This window comes from Hemicordylus capensis, chromosome 5 (genome assembly GCF_027244095.1).
Source record: "Hemicordylus capensis ecotype Gifberg chromosome 5, rHemCap1.1.pri, whole genome shotgun sequence".
NCBI lineage: Eukaryota > Metazoa > Chordata > Lepidosauria > Squamata > Cordylidae > Hemicordylus > Hemicordylus capensis.
In genome coordinates, this window is record NC_069661.1 from 170,565,412 (window position 1) to 170,586,247 (window position 20,836).

At 40.7% G+C, this 20,836-nt stretch overlaps 1 protein-coding gene across 5 annotated transcripts in view; it reads left to right on the forward strand.

Annotated features, from left to right (window-relative positions):
- The window catches only part of LOC128327012 (ankyrin repeat domain-containing protein 26-like), a 241,575-nt gene that overhangs the window by 78,966 nt on the left and 141,773 nt on the right, over positions 1-20,836 (forward strand). For all 5 annotated transcript variants that reach the window (XM_053255066.1, XM_053255067.1, XM_053255069.1 and 2 more), the window contains 6 exons: positions 1,378-1,480; positions 2,023-2,042; positions 2,143-2,230; positions 2,868-2,912; positions 3,495-3,689; positions 4,318-4,530. In XM_053255066.1, the coding sequence (XP_053111041.1) occupies positions 1,378-1,480; positions 2,023-2,042; positions 2,143-2,230; positions 2,868-2,912; positions 3,495-3,689; positions 4,318-4,530 (664 nt within the window). The remainder of the gene's footprint in view (positions 1-1,377; positions 1,481-2,022; positions 2,043-2,142; positions 2,231-2,867; positions 2,913-3,494; positions 3,690-4,317; positions 4,531-20,836) is intronic.

Genomic DNA, 20,836 nt, shown 5'->3' on the forward strand with positions numbered 1-20,836 from the left:
GGCACATTCAATTAGGGCTTATGCATCCTCAACAGTGAATCTATCTGGGATCCACAAGGCAGGCATCTGCACGGCTTCTACATGGTCATTACAGCAGCCATTGATAAAGCATTATGCTATTGACCTATGTGCTGCTGAACAGCTTTTGGGATAAGTATTTTGATAAGGGTGTTGTCATAGGCTTCAGGGGCCTAACCCACTTGCGCCTCAAATATTCATGCATCCGCCATTTGAATCGGAGTGGATGACATTATCACAAACTACACCATTGAGGCATCCCTATGTGTCTCTACAACTGTACCCAGTTTGGTTCATATTGGTTCAGGCATTTGCAAATTTGATAGACACACACGCAGAATGCCAGGTGATCTCATAAGCTTGCTTTTCTTAAGGAAAGTAGGCTAATAAAAATGTGTTCACGTTTGAAAGCATAGCTACTCTGTTGTATGCGAAACTCTGTCACAATAATGAGGATGATATTCTGCAGGATTTGGCATACTCTGCCAGTTCACTTTGTCCATAAATTGCAGGTTTTTAAGGTTCTCACAGATGACAGGGTCAGTGACATGAATTACAGAGTATTTCTGTGAACAAAGCTGTTCAAGCAGGTTAACATCCCTGATTTGGTGTTGCCTTTCTTGAGCAAACAGTCCTTCAGTGAGGCAAGCCAAAGGGTGACAACAGTGCATCATTGTAAGAAGCTCCTTTTGTGCATGGAAGGAAAGTTGTGCAAATGGAAGAGATCCTTGTGTGAGTGAAACTCTTCTTAAATGGAAGGAGCTTTCACCAACAGAGCACCTCTTTGCTAAAGGCCTGGATGCTACCCACTTTTTGTATGAGGAAGGGCATTTTGGGTCACAACTCATAATTTTTGTAGCATTGATTTTTTTTAGATGTGCACCATTTCCTATTTTTTGGAATACAGAGCCATTTTTTAATCTAGCCAGGTGCTTAGAGAGTCCTAGTAGGTTTGTGAAATGAGAACAGAAACATCCATGCACAGTATGGATGCTTGTAAGCAACCATCTTGAGAGAGAGAGAAAGGCAAACATTGCTTAAGTAATTTGTACAACTTGTCACACAGTTCTAATAGTTCCAGTTACTAACAGTTTCAGTTAGTAATCCTAGTCAACATTCTTCTTAACAAAGCTTGTTCATGTATTTCAGCTGTAAGTAAAATGCTAGGAATTTCTAGATAATATGAATAAATGTCATATATCTTTCTTCCTAATTAGAAATTGTCTCAGGTACCTGAACACATTTTGAGTTCTGTAGTAAGATAAATTTGCAAAGTCATTTCTGTTACACTTTTTTTTCCTGTAGGAAAGGTAAACTTAAACATTATTTATATCTGGGGTTTTTCATTGTTTCCACTAGTGTATTTCAGAAAGTCCCAGAAAGCCAAGTGTTGGTTTCTTGCCTACATCTCCTTCTGAAGTCAGATCACATATGCACAGTATTTCAGAAGAACCCCGTAATGGTAAGTTGATCATAAATTTCACTCTGCTTTAGTTCTGTTTTCAGCTATAGTCTTAACATGATTGTTTACAAGATTTTACTAATTCTTGGGCAAGGAAAAACTCTCTTAGGACTGTCGAACATGTACAATCATAGTTTCAAATATATATATATATACAGTTCCTCCCCTTTTGTTTTGTAATGCTCTATTTGAAAATTAAACTTTCTTCAAAAGGCCAACTTTCCTAAAATCCTCCAGTTAGCAAAGACTTATAGTGCAATCCTACATATGTTTACTCAGAAATAAATCTTAGTGTGTTCAGTAATGCTTATTCACAGGTAAGTTTGCAGGCTTAGTCTTTTCAAGTGTTTTTGTTTTTGTTTTCCCCAATGTTCAGTCTGTGATCAATAGAACTGTATCTGTTTTTTTCATTAGTAGGTCACAAGGAGATTTCAAAAATAGGAAACAAGTTTCTAAAGTGTTTAATATACTAGATAGCAACTAAAAATTGCAACAGATGGTTATTAAGTAAGCACTTAAATTTTCCTTTTTTCATTTCCCAGGGAAATCGGATGACTTGCCGGTAAATATTATTCTGTAATTATATTGCAGAAAATACATTGAATTGTTAATTCAGATATTTATGCTGTCTTATTTCATTCTCTGTTGAATTGCCTTTGTAGCCAAAGACCACTGAAGCAAATGTGGATCATGTTGGTTCTTATACTCCTCTTGTAATGGGGACAGAGACCAGAGAAAAGCAAAAATCAGGTCATGTTTTCTATAATCAATTATCGATAGGGTGGGAGTATCATGACCCTGGATTTCGGGCCTCCTTCCTAATTGGGGATGAAGTGGACCATGCAGGGGATGAGACAGGATGGGAAGTACCTTTTCCCCAGGAGCTGTGTAACCCGTACCACTGGTACTCCACACACACCAGGATAACTACGGGAACCCAAGAAAGCAATTCACCTGTTCACCAAGGTGACCAGGTGACACAGCCCTTTCACTTTCCTTTGACTCAGAAGAGTCCCTTAAGGACCTGCCAGTGCTGCCAAAACCAGTGCTTAAGAAATTGGACAAGGCCCCTTTAAGAAGCAGTCTTCCTTATGGTAATGAAGGGGCCAATTCCCTCTGGCTGGACTGTGGCCATAAAAATTGACAGTCTGCTCCAAGAAGCTGCTGGAGCATCACCCTTTTTATGTTGTCACACCCAAGGTTTGTTTTCCTGCTTGGAACTACTTGAGGCTTCCCTGCCGCCTTCCTTCTGATGTGTTTTGAGGTTTTGGGGTGTTCCTGGATCCCTGTTTCATTGGCAACTCTGGCTCCACCTACAATAGGATAGAGAGAAACACCTTTTGTATAATGTTTTAAGCTGACATATGTCTTATTTTTCTTCTCACAGATTTAATGGAAAAACTTGGTTTAGGTGATGCTGATAATATTGAAGGTTCTTGAATATTTTTATTTTTATTTCTTTCTCTTGCATTAGAAGATAAAGCATAAACACAAATACCCTGTAAAAACCTAATATAGTTCTGCAGAAGGTACACAATGTCACCATAAAGTGGGGGGGGGGGGGGGCGGGTGGAGAGGAAGGGGGAAATAGTTCCCATCATAGAGGCTGGTGTGCTTTCTGTCTTCCCTAAAGAATATGGAGAGAGTTGCTTTTTCACATTTCCACTGCTCTCCTCACCCACAACTTATAGATGATTTGGTTTCTTTTAGCTTTGCGTATGATATTATGGTAAGTGCAAGATACTTTTATACAGGGTTGCTTACTGGAATCCCTTAAGTATATATTAATATTTTTAGGAGAAAAGTGCTAATACTATAGGAATAATGAGTATTTCAACCACAGAAAAGTTTGTTTTCTTGCCTACTGCTACAGGCCCTGGGTCTTGCTGTTTATTGACTTAAAATTAGATTATTAATATACAGTAGTCTTTTGAGTAAATTATGTATGTATGGCATTGAATACAATAAATAGTATTTAATATGTTAATCTTAAAAAGTGTCCTAACCTTTTTAGATGAATCGGACTGGGATTCTACAAGTGTTTCACTTAAGAGTGTACCCTCTGGTAAACCCTTTAACATCTTGATACTGGAAGACCATGAATCTCCACTACAATTAAGAACAAGTGATGCTGCAACCAAAACATCTGAAGTTTTTCCTGTGGGACCAGAAGAATTGCCTGGGTCTCAAGTAATAATTGCTTCAGAAGGTAGCTGGTTACATTCCTCACAAAATTAAGATCTCCCTTTACACCTAAGGAAATAGCCTATAATATTTAGCTTCTATTTGCAAATTTGAGTGGGACCACTCTAAAATGGTAAATTTCAGGAATTGAAGTTGTGTGCTTATTAGTCTGATTTTTTATCTATGCTAAATTTTAAGTGGGAATTGAAAAAAATTATGCTCCAGTTTTTCCTCTCCTCTCCATTTCATCTGGCTTCTCTTGGAAGGATTCAGACAGTTGTTTGAGCTCACTGGAATGGTAGTTAATTAATTTTATTAGAAGTCTGAATTATTTCCATGTTGTTTTCCTTTGTAAGTACTTATTTTGACAATCTATTGTATAGTTTGTGATCCCCTCCTTCTTTCTATTGGCAATAATATAGCAGAGGAGCAGAATGTTCTTCACTTATAGGTTCTGATCCACAGTGCTAATCTGGTGGGGAGGGGAGAAGGGAACAATTGGACCTGATACTCTTATCAGGAATATTTTTAGAGGATTATTTTGGCCAGCAGAGCTGTTTCATATGGCAAAGTCACTACATCACACAGGGCCCTATGAGACAGGGAAGAACCATCAACAGCCTGCTGTGACTAGTTTGCTTGTTCCTTCGCAGATGGAATCGCTCGCATCCATGCCGATTTGGACACCAGGATTTTGGCAGTTCCAGGAGACGTGCCTCAGCAACCATCTGGTCCGATTGTGATAAATTCTTCTCAGTTAATACAACCTGAAGAAGTGGAAAAGATCCCAGGCAGTGTACAGGCAGAAACATGCGCTCTGGACCCTTGCCCTTCATGGCTAGTAAAATCTGCCAGGGAAGGAAAAGGTAGGTGGTTAGAGCCAATTATTAATGCTTTGGTAAGAGAGGGCAAGATGCCACCGAGCCTCGAGGCAGTGGTAAGATCACTATTTTTAAAAAGTCCTGCCTTGATTCCACCAACCTTGATAACTATCGGCCTGTTTCAAATCTTCTTATTTATTTATTTATTTAAGTAATGTGATAGAGCATGTGATGTCTCTGCAGCTGCAAAGGTTCTTTGGTGATAAGGATTATCTAGGCCCTTTTTAATCTGGGTTTTACCCTGGGTTTGGGACTGAAACTGCCTTGGTCATCATGGTGGATGACGTATGCTGGAAGCTAGATGGGGAGTGCATCCCTGTTGGTTCTACAGGACCTCTCAGCAGCATTTGATAACATTGACCATGGTATCCTTTTGGACCACCTCTCAGGAATAGGGACCAGGGGTGAGGCATTGGAGTGGTTCCAGTTCTATCTTGAGGGGAGGTTCCAGAAGGTGGTGCTGGGGGAACTGCTCAATTCCTTGGCCTCTGGGGGTCCCTCAAGACTCAGTTTTGTCCCCCATGCTGTTTGACATCTACATGAAACTGCTTGGAGAGGTCATCAGGATGTTTGGACCAGTGTTCTCTTTGATTTTTTTCATCTCAGTGCAGAACGAGTTTTGTTCAGGGTGGCAGTATCAAGGCAGTGTGTGTGTACATACATTCAGTGTGGGGCCTTCCCAATTCAGCCTGAGCGGGATCTAAAATTAACTGAGTGGGCATTAAAAACTTGTGTGCATGCACATGCCTTAGAGGGAACAATAGTTTAGACTGAAGTGTCATCAACATGCAGATGACACTCAGATCTAACTTCCTCTGATATCAGATCCTAGGGAAGCAGTGGATGTAGTGAACTGGGGGCTGGTGGCAGTCATGGGTTGGATATGAGCTAGCAAACTGGATCTGGATCAAGAGCTGTTGAGATCCATAAGAATGGGTTCTGCGCCTGCATGGGATCCTTGGGGTAGAATGCTGCAGTTCGTCATGGCAACTGAGCCCCGCCTCCCTGCCTACAGTGTGCTATTTAAAAGTGTGCTGGCACCGTGTTCCTCAGTTCTTTTCTGACCACCGTTGCGTTTGGACCTCGGTCTGTCACTCCTTGTCGAAAAGTGCTTCAGAAATATTTTTGCTATCATGAGTTCATTCACATATATTTATATTTATTTTATTTTATTTTTTTAAAATGGACTGTTATTCGACTTGTCATTTGGCTCCCAGACAACACTGGTGTTTTTGACCATCAAAACGGGCTTTGGACTACGCTTCTGTTTATCTTTGTGGCTGAGAAGAAATGGAGCTTTAAGGGGTGTGAGGTATGTAAAGCTAAACTCCCCTTTAAAGATCTCCATGATTTGTGTCTCATCTGCCTTGGAGAAGAGCACAACATTTCTGCTTGCAAGATATGTCTGTCTTTCTCATACCAGACTCACAAAAATCAGGCTCTGAGATTTTGCGCCACCATATATGATGAGGTATTAAGCCCCTCGACTCTAGGGGAGCCCCGCCCTTCAATGTTGATGTTGAAATCGCCATCAAAGACAATCTCAACACCAAACTCTTTGAAACCATCGACATCGACTTTGACATCTACAGTTTTTAGGAGCCCTAAGCTGCCTTTGGGTGGAGGCTCTACTTCGAAATATTTGAAGTCCGAGACTGAGCAGTCAACCTCAGAGACTAGTCCATCATCCCCAAGACTGAAGAAGTCTAAGATTATAGATCTAACCAAAGATCATTCACCATCAGGTCTACAACAGCTTGTGTCGGATATACGACCCCCGAAATAGAAACTGATCCTCGATATTGATCCTTTGCCATCGACTCCCTCAATGTCGAGAAGTCTACTGCGCCACCTCTTGATGTCAACCGCCCTTCGACACGATTGATGCCGAGTGCTCAATCTCTGTCACCAGCTCGAACACCGAATGACTTCTCAGCACCTTCAACACCAGCTGATCAACCCCGGGACGTACCATCGATGCGGGTGACTCCTACTCGTTGTTTTCCAACTTTGATAGTGGCACTACATACATCTGTGCTGTCAGAATCCAGACAGATCTCGCCTTGATTGAAATGCCAATGCCTGCATTTGATGTTGAAGAGGAAGATTCAAACAGAGGTGCAGGATTCAATCCCTCCATTGCAAGAACATTGCTATCAATCCCTGATTCATCCTCCAGCACTATGTCCACATTTAAGGATTTTCTTTTTTCAAAATAAGAATTTTTATTGAGAAGTAAACCAAGGGAGACAAAGACAAATCACCATAAAGACAGTATAAAACCAATCAATTTTCATAATGAAAAACCTCATTTTTCTAATTAATAAGGTAAAGAAAAGATATCTAGAACAAGACAAAGCAAAAGAAATTCAGACTCTTAGAGAATTATAAAATCTAATCAGCTTCTTGTAAATTACATATCGAGAACACTATAAATCAAATCCAGAAAATGGGAACTAAGTTTGACCATAATGGATATTATTGTTTATAAAGGGTTCCCAGACAGACATGAATGATTCAGTAGATATACCATGTACATAAGCTGAGACTTTCGAAATTGAAGCATAATTCCACACTTTCAAAAACCAATCATTTAATGAGGGATTTCTAAAATACGCCAATTAGAAGCATATATAATCCTAGCCGCTGTGATCATATATAAACATAATTTGTTTAATTTGGCAGGAATATAAGGTTTTATCATACTTAAAAGAAAAATTTCTGGAAGAAACGGAATCTTAACTTGTAAGATTTGTTCAGTTTTCATATGAATTTGTTTCCAAAACTGTTGAACTTTACCACAGCTCCACCACATATGGTAAAATGAGGCTGAATGTGAGTTATAGTTCCAACATTTCTTAGAAAAGGAATCATATATTTTCTTAATAGTCAAAGGAGTTATATACCATCTAAAGAACATCTTATACCAATTTCCCCTTAGATTGGTACACAAAGTAAATTTCATGTTCTTTTTCCATTGGTATTCACAATCAAAGATATCAATCGATCTATTAGAGTTCTGCATCCATTTTATCATACATTCTTTTATCTGCTCGGTCTACGTTTCATACTTCAGTAATAGCTTATAAATTCTGCTTAGCAAGTGATCAGTGTTTTGGCTGATTAATTCTTCAAAGTCATTCAAATCTCTAAGCTTCCCACCCTGTAACTGTAACTCTTTCTGAACTATTGAGCTGATCCAAGCTTGTTGAAACCAGGATGGTTGTTGAGTTGATTGCCAGAGGAAACAGATTTGTCCAAAGCTAAATAATGGGCCAAACATTGTAAAGAGTATGGACTGCCTCTCCAAAAATTGTACTTAGAAGAAAATTCTTCTTCATGGAAATAAACATCCAGTATTGAGGCCAAGGGTGATAATCTAGGAATTATTCTTTTCTGATCAGGGGTGTAACTACTATTGGGCAGGGGGAGGCGGCTGCCTGGGGCCCCCCACACCTCAAGGGCCCCCCCAGAGGCAAGTCACATGTGAAGTGTGTGTGTGTGTGTGTGTGTGTGTGTGTGTGTGTGTGTATCAGCGAGGGGCCCATTTTAAAATTTTGTCTCTGGGCCCACTCCAGCCTTGTTACGCCCCTGTTTCTGATATTTATCCCAAACATAAAAAAGGCTATGCCGGATAGTATGTTGTTATATCTCCAAATCTTTCCTCGAACCAGAAATCCATAAGTAATTATGCAATCCTCTAGTAAGACCAAATTCCTCCATTCGAGTAAAACTTCCATAAGGGGATAAAATCCAATTTGAGATCCAAGTCAAGCTGCTGGTGTGATAATAAAGCTTCAAGTTAGGAACTCCAAGACCACCTATTTCTTTGGAATCTTGCATCACCTTAAATCGAATCCTGGGTTTTTTATAATTCCAGATGAATGAATTGAGCTGACTCTGCCATTTATTCAGTATCTTGTCATCTATCTTTATAGAGATCATTTGAAAAAGAAAGTTCATCTTAGGTAGTATGTCCATTTTTACCACAGAGATTCTTCCAAGCCAAGATAGAGTCAGCCCCTTCCATCTATGCAGATCAGCCATAATTGATTTCCAAATTGGAACATAGTTATTCTTATACAAATCTTTATTGCTGCACGTGAGATTAATCCCCAAATATTTTATTGGCTTCTTTGTTACTTGTTATCTTAAAACTTTAGAGAAGTATTCTATTTCTTTTTCAGAAAGATTCCATGTCATAATCTGAGTTTTCTCTCTGTTAATCTTATAGCCAGAAACTGAACCATACTGATGTATCTGTGTCATTAATGTATCCAGGGAGTCTTTGACTTGCGTAACAATAAGCAATACATCACCAGCATATAGTTTTATTTTATGTTCACAATCACCTATTTTGATACCTTGAATCTGCTGCTCTTGTCTAATTTTAGCTGCCAAGGGTTAAAGAGCAAATATAAACAGCAATGGGGAAAGCGGACATCCTTTATTGATGGTACCTTTATTGATGATACATTTTGAAGACAAGGACCCATTGACAATAATTTTTGCCGATTGCTGTTGATATTTACTACAAATCCAGGATGAAAAATGAGGGCCACAGTTCATTTTTTCCAACACTGAGAACAGGAAAAGCCATTCCAAATTGTCAAAGGCATTTTCGGCATCTAGGAAAATTATAGCTGCTTTTGTATATGTCATGGTTACTTTATCAATTGCATTCAATACATATATTATCTTTCATAAGTCCTTTTGGGATAAAACCAGATTGGTCAATATGGACTATTTCAGACAAGAAATGTCTTCATCTCGCCTCCAAGATTGAAGTAAAAATTTTGTAATCCACATTTAAAAGGGATATAGGTCTATATGATTCTGGTCGTGTTGAGTCTTTCCCTTCTTTCGCATTCATTACTTCTGTTAAAGGCCCAATTAATTTGTCCTGAAACATTTTGTAGTACAATCAAGATAATCCATCTGAGCCCAGCGAATTATTTTAAAGATTTTTTTATTGCTGCTCTGGTTTCATCCCTCGAGATAGGTTTATTTAAACAGCTCCTCAGGTCTTCTGACTTCAATTATATTTCCTCTAAAAATTGTTTGATTTTCTCAGCATCTTTCTTATCTTCTTTATATGGTTTAGAGTAATACTGTACAAATTGTTCAGACATTTCATGATTTGACATAACAAATTCACTGCCATTCCAGACCGATGTTATAATTCTCTTTTCCTGTTCTTTTCTTAACTGATATGCTAATAACTTATCTGCCTTATTACCTTTCTCAAAATATCTCTGTTTCACATAAGACATATTTCTAAATGTCTCTTTGGATTCTATAAGATCCATTTGCTTATGAAGTTCTCTAATATTTTGCCAAATATCTTGGGAGTGATTAATCTTGTGAAGAGCTTCTGAATGGAATAGTTCATTAAATATCTGATCTTTTTGTATTTGTGATTCTTTCTTCCTTTTAGAAGATTCAGAAATAAAGATTCCTCTCATAAAAGCCTTGCTGGAGTCCCAAACAGAAAAACTAGAAACATCAGGTGTCTCATTTCTTTGGAAAAAATGTAACGGTTCATCATTGCATTTCAAAAGAATTTTCTCTTGTTTTAAAAGAAAATTATTCAATCTCCATCTCTTCTGTCCGGTGTCCAAGTATTGGAATTTTAATATCAGTGGGTTATGGTCAGCATATGTTGAAGGCGCAATTTCAATGTCATATATTCTAGACAGCAATGACTTTGAAACCATACATATGTCAATTCTAGATTGTGTTTGCTGAGGTTGAGAAAAAGAAGGTAAAATCTCTCTCCAATGGATGTTTATTTCTCCATGCATCTTCAATCGATAAAATTATCATATATACCAATACGTTCTTAGGCAGCTTTCCAGAATTCTTCTTATATTGACCAGATTTGTCCATTAATGGGGAAAGAACAGCATTCCAATCACCTAAGATTAACAGTTCACCTTCCGCAGTGTCCAACAAAAGCTGAAAGAATTTTTGATAAAATTGGACTTTATTATCATTCGGTGCGTAGATAGAGGCAATGGTAATTTTATTTTGCTGTGTAGTTTGAAATTTTAATATAGTGAACCGACTAAAATCATCTTGTCTTTGTTTCTCTAAAGACCAATTCAAATTTTTGATGTAAATTGCCACACCATTTTTCTTCTTAGAGCCAGAGGCAACAAAACATTGACCCAATGCTTTATAAGCCAATACATTGGCATTGCTTGTCTTAATATGTGTCTCCTGAAGACAAATTATGTCCACTCTTTCTTTCTTCAATTTTAAGAAAATCTTCTTTCATTTGGATGGGCTATTTAAGCCATTAATATTAATTGAAATTAATTTCCTAGTAAAATCCACCATGTCCAAAAGCTACTATTAAACAATATGCTAATTTGCAGAGGCCTGATCGCTTTTCTGTTCCTCCGGAAGGCTATCAACTGCTGGTTCTAAGGTGGTAGTTCCTGAAATATAGAAAAACTCTAAAAAAAAAAAAAGGAAAAAAAAGAGTAGCATCCACCGGAGTAAAAATTTGTGCCTTTCCTTGATCCAAGAAAACCTCAAGACAAAAAGGAATATGCCATCTTTAACTTATTTTCTTTTTTTGAAGTACAGTCATCAGAAATTTTAATTCTCATCGTTTATGTAGAATATCAGTGGGAACATCTGGAAGGATTTGTAAAGGAGTATTGTTATACTCAAGAGGGGCTCTTTTTTGTGCTTGAAGGATTGACTCCTTGGTATTGTTTTTCAAAAATTTAACTAGAATGTCTCTAGGTACTTTCCTCTCCCTGGAGTATCTGGAATTCAATCTGTACGTCTCCAAAATATCTAAAGAATCTCCAGAACCCAAATATTCCAAAAGTAAAGTTTCCAGGGAAGAATGAAGGCCTTCTCTTCCAAACTGCTCAGGCAGTCCTCGAATCTTTAAATTTGATTCACGTTGTTTAGATTCCAGAATTTCAATTCGATTCTCTAGCCGCTTAAAATCTGCTTCTCGGGATGTTTTCTATTAGTTCCTGTTGGACTTGATTAACTTGAGAAGAGAGTTGATCAAATTTTGAAAGTTTTTGAGTAACATCAGAAAATTTTACTGTGACCTCAGTCTGGAAGTTGTCAATTTTAGCATCCAGGCCCTAAATTTGTGAAGAAACACTATGAAGTTCCTTAAGAAATGTCTCTTGAAATTTAGCAAAGGTGGCTGGGCCAAGTAGAGACTCAGTATCTAATTCCTCATCAGAACCTTTTTTGATCTTTAATGCTTTCGCTTTTTATGCATGCTTCTAATAGATTTTGCAGATAGATATCTGTACATAAATTTATATAGGCAGTCCAATAACTATTTCAGCTGTAGTCATTAAATTCTGTCCCTTCCAAATTTACTCAGCCAAATCAACTCCGCAGCCCATACTTATATTCATGTAGATTTCCCTCTTCTCACAATACTTAATAATTGCTACTTAATCACTGGGATTAAAAGTTTCTATTAGTGTTTAACCTAATATCAAAGGTAATGGCTAGGTGAACACACTTTTATCTTAGCAATACAAAAAACACCGCTTATTATTCCTTTAAAAAAAACAAATAGAAAAAAACCCAAAAAGCTCCCTTTCACACTATATTTAGTAGTAGCAGTTTAAAAACAGGGATTAAATCAGAATAATTACACTTATTATATAGGCTTATATCAATACTAACTATATAGAATGGGAAAAAAAATTCCCTCTTCACAATAATTCTAATACCCCTGCATGGCACTGCATAACATTGGACAGCTGGATCCTGAAGATCATATTCTTGGGATACACCATAGAGTTCAAAATGACCCCATATTTTTCAGGAATGAAGTTCACTCAACCGTTTCTGTCTTGACAGGAAGAAATGAAGGAGTTGTTGGGAAAGAGTGCAATCTTCCCTTATGGTGCTGCAATCACCCCAGGAAGGTTTTTACTCCTGTTACCTTCAGACCCCAAAGAGGGATGGCAGGATCCACCCCATCATGGACCTACACTACCTGAACAAGCTTGTCCAATTAAGAAAATTTTGCATGATAGCATTGCAGGAGAGTCTACCGCTTCTCTATCAAGAGAATTGGCTTGCAACACTGGATCTGGAAGATGCGTATTTTCATATCCGCATAAGGGAACAACACAGGAAATACTTAAGATTTACCATAGGTGAACAAGTGTACCAATACTAGGTCTTACCCTTTGGACTTTCTATCGCCTTAAGAGTATTCACCAAATGTATGGCTGTTGTGGTGGCCTATCTGAGGACGCAGTGTATAGCAATATACCTGTTATTGGACGATTGGCTCTTGACCTCAAAAGATTAAGGAGAGTTACTTTCTCAGACACAGTATGTTTTAGATCTCTTCTAAGACTTGGGAATCCAAGTAAATTGGGAAAAAATCCCATCTAAAACCAGTACAAATCATGAACTACATTGGAGCAATCCTGAACACAGAGACCAAGAAGGCTTACTTACTGAAAGAACGGTACAAATGTATCAGGGACCTGAGCCACAAATTCCATCAACATCCATCACAGCCAGCTCAACTCATGCAATGGCTCTTGGGCTTCATAGTGTCCTGCGACACAGTAGTACGTTTTGCACAATTAAAGATGCAAAAATTACAACTTTGGTTTCTGTCAGTTTTCCATCCACACTTAGTCAGCACAAGTGTCTGGAAATTCCAGTTCAGATACTACACTCTTTCATGGTGATCAAGGCAAGGTTGTACAGGTGCAGTTGGACAATACCACTGCCCTTGCAACCGTTGGGGTGGCATAGACTCTTTGCTCTCTCAGCCTCCAACAGTGGCACTGGTGCATCAGGTTTACCTGATAGCCATCCATATAAAAGGTCTGGACAACGTCCTAGTGGACAATCTGAGTTGCACTTTTTTGCAACAGCAGCAACACAGGAAGCTGAACCCTTGGTCCATCTAACTCAGTATTGTTTACACTGAGTGGCAGTTGCTTCTGCAAGGTTGTAGGTAGGAGTCTCCGCCCTATCTTGGGGATGCCAGGGAGGGAACTTGGAAACTTCTACTCTTCCCAGAGCGGCTCCATCCCCTAAGGGGAATATCTTACTGTGCTCACACATGTGGTCTCCCATTCAAATGCAACCAGAGTGGACTCTGCTTAGCAAAGGGCACGATTCATGCTTGCTACCACAAGACCAGCTCCCCAAGGAGGTCCCACACGAGTGGGAGGTCAAAATGGAATATATTGATCCCCACTTCAACATCTGGATGTACCTCACCATAGACCTGTTTACAACTTCAGAAAACACAAAGTGCACCAGTTTTTGTTCAAGAGTGGGTCATGAACCGCAATCACTGGGGGATGCTTTCCAGATAGACTGGTATTGAGAGATGCTGTACATGTTCCCACCACGCCCATTAATTAGCCATGTGGTAGCACGTCTCCTGGCCACTCCAACATCTTGCATTCTAGTGACTCCAGGGTGGCTAAGGCAACCATGTTTTCCACAGGTACTCAAACTATCGAGAAACCAGTAGCAGAGATTGCCTGAAGAACTAGATCTTTTGACACAAGACAGCAGTCAAATCCTGCACCCAGATGTACTCACACTCCATCCGGCAGCATGGTGAATCGGCTTCTGAGTAACATACTACTCAACCGTAGAAAACCTTCCACCAGACATAATTATTTTGGCAAATGGTTGCGTTTTAAGACCTATGCCAGGGCGCATGGTTTTCACCCTAAGCAAGCTCCTTTAAGGACGTACTTCTCTATTTGACTTCCTTGAAATTGCAGGGTCTGGCTAATGTGTCCCTTAAAGTTCATTTGGTGGTACTCTCTTCCAAACATCCTTTAAGGACGTACTTCTCTATTTGACTTCCTTGAAATTGCAGGGTCTGGCTAATGTGTCCCTTAAAGTTCATTTGGTGGTACTCTCTTCCAAACATCCAGGCTGTGATGGTAAGACTCTTTTCTCTTACTCGGAAAGTAGAGTCTTCCTAAAAGGCCTCATGAATGTGTACCCGCCTATCCGTACTTCTGTAGAACCATGGAGCATATCCTTGGCTCTCTCATCACTGACCCAGAACCCATTTGAACCAAAATGGCCTTCCTTCTGGCCATAACTATGGCAATGCATGTTAGTGAACTAACAGCTTAGAGGACTGACTCCCCATACACAAGGATCTATCCTGATAAGGTGCTGATGCATTTGGATCCTGACTTTATATCTAAGGTGGTATCTGAATTCCATCTCAATCAAGCTATTGTTCTCCCCACATTCTTCAGGGATCCTTCTACACCTTTGGAACGTGCAAAGCACTCTTTGGACATGTGAAGGGCTCTTCTATATTACTTGGACTGTACTAAAGACTTTAGATCCACCCAGCGTCTTTTTGAAGTATTTCAAGGTCCTAATAAAGGTACCTGCATTTCTAGGCAAAAAATGTTCAGATGGCTGGTTGAGCTTATCCTGCTAGCATACAAAACATGAGATATGAATCCACCTGAAGCAATTAAGGCCCACTCTACCTGTGCCTGCGCTTCATCGCCTATTAGGGATAACCATCATTGACATCTGTAAAGCAGCAACTTGGTCCACAGAGTTACCTTTTTATCAAGCATGACACCATAGATGTGTGCTCTGCTGCTGAGGCGAGCTTTGGGAGAAGCCTTTTGAAGTGGGTGTTACAATAGCTACTATTTCACCCTCCTCCATGGGGAGCTAGCTAAACCACGCATTCTTATGGATCTCAATGGATGATCTAGATAAACAGTTTGGTCACCTGTAACTATTGATCTGGTAGAGATCTGTTGACATCCATAAGACCCTTCCGAACCACCCCTCTGCAGTAGTGCTCCGCTATGTGCGTATTAAGTGTTCATTCTGTTCTCCTTCAATTATGAACTCAACTGACTCCAGATGATCGTCCTCCATGGCGGTTGTCCAAGAACTGAGGAACATGGCACCAGCCTGCCTTTAAATAGCTCGCTATAGGCATGGAGGTGGGGCTCATTCGCCACAATGAGCTGTGGCATTCTATTGCCGGTCCCGTGTAGGAGCAGAACCCATTCTTATGCATGTCAGAGGATCTCTACCAGATCAATAGTTACAGGTGATCAACCTGTTTTTCAATCCAGATAAGACAGTAGGCCAGCTCTGGGTAAGGTTGTACTCCCCTTGAAAGAGCAAGTGCACAGCTTGGGGGTGTTGATGGACCCGGCTCTGCTTGTGGAGGCAGTGGCCAGGAGTGCCTTTGCACAGCATCAGCTGCATCACTTTCTCAAGAAAACAGATCTGGCCACAGTTACCCATGACTTAGTCATGTCATGGCTGGATTACTGCAATGTGCTTTACGTGGTGCTGCACTTGAAGAACTTTGGGAAACTTCAGTTGGTGCAGAATGCAGCTGCCATGGTTCTCTCTAGAACAGGCTTGCTCAACTTAGGCCCCCCAGCTGTTTTTGGACTACAACTCGCATAATTCTCAGCCACAGCAGCCAATAGCCAGGAATTATGGGAATTGTAGGCCAACATCTGCAGGAGGGCCGAAGTTGAGCAGGCCTGCTCTAGAATCACTCACTCAGCGCATAATACACCTGTTTTGAAAGAGCTGCACGGATCCAATTTAAGGTGCTGGTTATTACCTTTAACACCCTTAACTGTTTGGGCCCTGGATACCTGAAGGACTGCCTGCTCCCACAGGTTTCTGCCTGCCGAGTCATCAGAGGGGCCTTTCCTCCATGTACTGGCATCGAGGGAGGTTAAATTAAGATTCATGTGCGACATGGCATTCTCTGTTGTTGCCCCCAGGCTCTGGAATGCTCTTCCAGTCAATGTCCGCTCTTTGACATCTGTGGCTGCTTTTAAAAAACAACTAAAGACCATTTTATTTGTTCAGGCTTTTGCCCCTTAGGGGCTGCCTGGTTTCTCAGCTTTCCTGCTTCTGTTTATCTTGTTTATGATGGTAGTTTTTTGTTGTGTTATGGTTTTTATTGTTTAACTTATTTTAGGATTTTAAATGTGATTTGTATTGATTTTTATAGTGTATTTAACTTTTGTCACTGCCTTGGGATGCCTTATGAAATATAGGAATTGAAAGTAAATGAATAAAAATTATAAATAGAATCCTTTTTCTGCCATTTGCATGAAAAAAGGAATAATAATGTGAGACAAAAGGGCAATCTTATGCATGTTTACTTGGAAGTAAGTCCCCTTATGTTTAGTGTGGATTACTCCCAGGTGAATATGCATTGGATTGCACTCTTAACTCTTCAAGTAGAAATGTAGTTGTCCTTTATGTTCTTCTGTATGTTCACACCAATGGGGCTTCTATGCATTCAGTGGGGTTCCACAGCTTTCCCTAGTTAATGTTTTGGCAGGAACTCTGCTCCTTTATGGATCAAGGCTAACAGTATCCCCCCTGATCTTTGAGGTGATCCCTCATGAAATGGGTTCTGTGCCTGTGTAGTAACCCCGTGGAAGAATTCAATAGCTCCATGAGGCACTCTTCAGCTCCACTGAATTGTATGCATGGCGCAACTGTTATTTTCGGCGGGAAAGAGCCTGCCTGCCCCTTAGTTGCTTGACCGCTGCACCTCTCCCATTGTGAAGGATTTGCTCAATTCATTCCCAGTTCCTGTGATATTTAAAGTTATTAGATTAGATTTGATTATTCTGCTTTGACCTTCGGGTGGTCTCTTTTGGTTTTTGACTCATACTAGTTCTTCTACTGGTGAAATTTGTGGCTTTCTGACAATGATTCTGTTTTAAGGTTTCTCCTTCATCTCAACTACGGTTATAATAGACTATAAAACAACTTTCAAGTGCTGTGAAATCTGTAGAGGGACTCTATCCTCTTCCTGACTGGCACTGATGCTTGATTTGCCTGAGTTGAAATCACAACACGAGTTGCTGTGAAATCTGTTTGTCTTTCTTGAAACAAACGCAAAAGAGCAGGCAATTCCATTTAAGAGCAACATTATACAAGATCGCACGCTGACCCCACAACTCCAATGCCAAGCCCATTGATGAGACCAATATCGGACGATTGTTCATTCTTGGTCTCAATATTGGAGGTCTCCCCAAATTTAGTGATTCAACCTCCACCTAACAAAAGACCACAGGGATTCGACATTTTAAAAACCCGTGACTGTCAATAAAGGAGATTAACACGTTCACCATAAGAAGAGAAAGCATGAATGAACTCACTCATTGAGCCCCTTGGGCTCTCTGTGCCACCACACTTCAACATCCCCCAACAAGACATTGATGTTGACCGCTTCGGAAGGGGCTTCAACATTGGCATCCATTTTGGGGGAAATCCCAGCACACACTGTTGCCATCCATAGTACAAGGTGGGCAACAAAGCTTCAAAGTTATACAGTGAGGGAAATAAGTATTTGATCCCCTGCTGATTTTGTCCGTTTGCCCTCTGACACAGAAATGACCAGGCTATAATTGGAATGGTAGGTTTATTGTAGCTGTGAGAGACAGAATAACAACAAACAAACCCTCAAAAGCCCAGTGCCCAAAAGTCAGCAATGGATTTGCATTGTAGTGAGGGAAATAAATATTCGATCCCCTATCAACCAGCAAGATTTCAGGCTCCCAGGTGTCTTTTCACTATATGCAGGTAACGAGCTGAGATGAGGAACACCCTCTGTAAGGGAGTGCTCCTAATCCCAGCTTGTTACAGTACCTGTATAAAAGACACCTGTCCATAGAAGCAAGCAACACTCAGCTTCCAAACTCACCACCATGCCCAAGTCCAAAGAGCTGTCGAAGGATGTCAGGACAAGGTTGTAGACCTGCACAAGGCTGGACTGGGCTACAAGACTATCGCCAAGCAGCTTGGTGAGAAGGTGACTACAGTTGGCACGATAACTCGCAAATGGAAGAAACACAAAATAACTGTCAATCTCCCTCGGTCTGGGGCTCCATGCAAGATCTCACCTCGTGGAGTTGCAATGATCATGAGAACGGTGACAAAGCAGCCCAGAACTACACGGGGGGAACTTGTCAATGATCTCAGGGCAGCTGGAACCATAGTCACCAAGAAAACAATTGGTAACACACTACGCCGTGAAGGACTGAAATCTTGCAGTGCCCGCAAGGTCCCCCTGCTCAAGGCAGCACATGTACAGGCCCGTCTGCAGTTTGCCAATGCACATCTGAGTGATCCAGAGGAGAACTGGGCGAAAGTGTTGTGGTCAGATGAGACCAAAATCGAGCTCTTTGGCATCAACTCAACTCGCTGTGTGTGGAGGAGGAGGAATGCTGCCTATGAGCCCAAGAACACCATCCCCACCGTCAAACATGGAGGTGGACACATTATGCTTTGGGGGTGTTTTTCTGCTAAGAGGACAGGACACCTTCACCGCATCGAAGGGACGATGGACGGGACCATGTACCGTCAGATCTTGGGTGAGCACCTCCTTTCCTCAGCCAGGGCTTTGAGAATGGGTCGTGGATGGGTATTCCAGCATGACAATGACCCAAAACACACAGCCAAGGCAACAAAGGAGTGGCTCAAGAAGAAGCACATGAAGGTCCTGGAGTGGCCCAGCCAGTCTCCAGACCTTAATCCCATAGAAAATCTGTGGAGGGAGCTGAAGGTTCGGGTTGCCAAACATCAGCCTCAAAACCTTTCTGACTTGGAGAGGATCTGCAAAGAGGAGTGGGACAACATTCCTCCTGGGTTGTGTGCAAACCTGGTGGCCAACTACAAGAAATGTCTGACCTCTGTGATTGCCAACAAGGGTTTTGCCACCAAGTACTAAGACATCTTTTGTGAAGGGATCGAATACTTATTTCCCTCACTACAATGCAAATCCATCGCTGACTTTTGGGCACTGGGCTTTTGAGGGTTTGTTTGTTGTTATTCTGTCTCTCACAGCTACAATAAACCTACCATTCCAATTATAGCCTGGTCATTTCTGTGTCAGAGGGCAAACGGACAAAATCAGCAGGGGATCAAATACTTATTTCCCTCACTGTACCAGATACTGTGAAACCCCTCGACATTGGACACCATGAGACCCTCAGCATCGGGATCAAAGCAGATGTCCACTTTGATACCAAAAGCCTCTACTAAATCTACTCCACCAACTGCATGGACTCCACACTCTACATTGACGGCTACAATAGCCACACTGATATCAGCATTGATAGCTTTTACTTCAGCGACCCAGACCAAGACTATAGATATTTCACCAGAAGCTTCTCCAGCTCTCTCAACCCATGGAGATGAGTCTGACTTCAGTAGAGGGAGGGTTATCTCCCCTGTGAGAAATTTGGAATATCTGATGGGTTCTACAATTACTACCCCATCAGGCTGCACTTTCAGAGGTTTCCTTATATATGGCCTAGATGATGATAAGAACCCGTAGACTGCTCCAGTCCCTAAGACTCCCTCAGCTTCTCCTGCCAGACCTACTTCTCAATGTTCTCCCTGGAGAGAAAGGTAACGTCAATCTGCTCTTCACTACTTGTCCTTATTTATTTTACTTATTTTTATTATTTATTTTACCTATTTTTATACCGCCCAAAACTTACGTCTCTGGGTGGTTTCTTAACTAGACCAATGCACTACTGGGGTATAGATTTTATTCAACCTTGTTCTTATGCATAAAAATAGCCACCTACATGGCTTACATGGCGAAATACCACCACTCCATCTGGGACAATCGGAAGGAAGACCTTAAAAATGTCCCAGAGGAGTTTTGTGAGAAATTTAAGACTGCCCTGAATAATTCCATGGACATTGCCAGGCAGTACCTGAGTATAGCAAAGCACTTAATGGAAACAGAATCTCAAACCATCGCAGATGCTGTGTCCTTTGGAAGACACACCTGGCTTAGATCAATGTGCCTTCAATCTGAATTTGAGGACAAAACTGAAAATCTACCATTTGAGGGAGAAGGTCTCTTCAGCACTCAAACTGATGAGACCATGGAAAGGATGAAAACTTCACGATGGACAGCAAGAACATCCACTTCAAACCCTCAACCAACATCTTACTCACAAAAGTACAAAACCTATGGCAGATGAAAATATCAATACAATCTGATAGAAGAGATTTCACGAAATCTTTCAAATACAATGTAAAAAAGCCATACAACCAATGTCAAAGGCATCCTCAAAGGGCTAAATCCCCAAACCAGTCTAAGCAGACTCTTTGATGCTTTAACTCAGGAAGTATGTCAAGTAATATCCCCTTCTCCCATCCAACTCGCACCCTTTCCCCATGCCTGGCATCTGATAACACCTGATGCCTGGGTGTTGAGCATTGTAACAGACTATGCTATAGAATCTAGCAACCT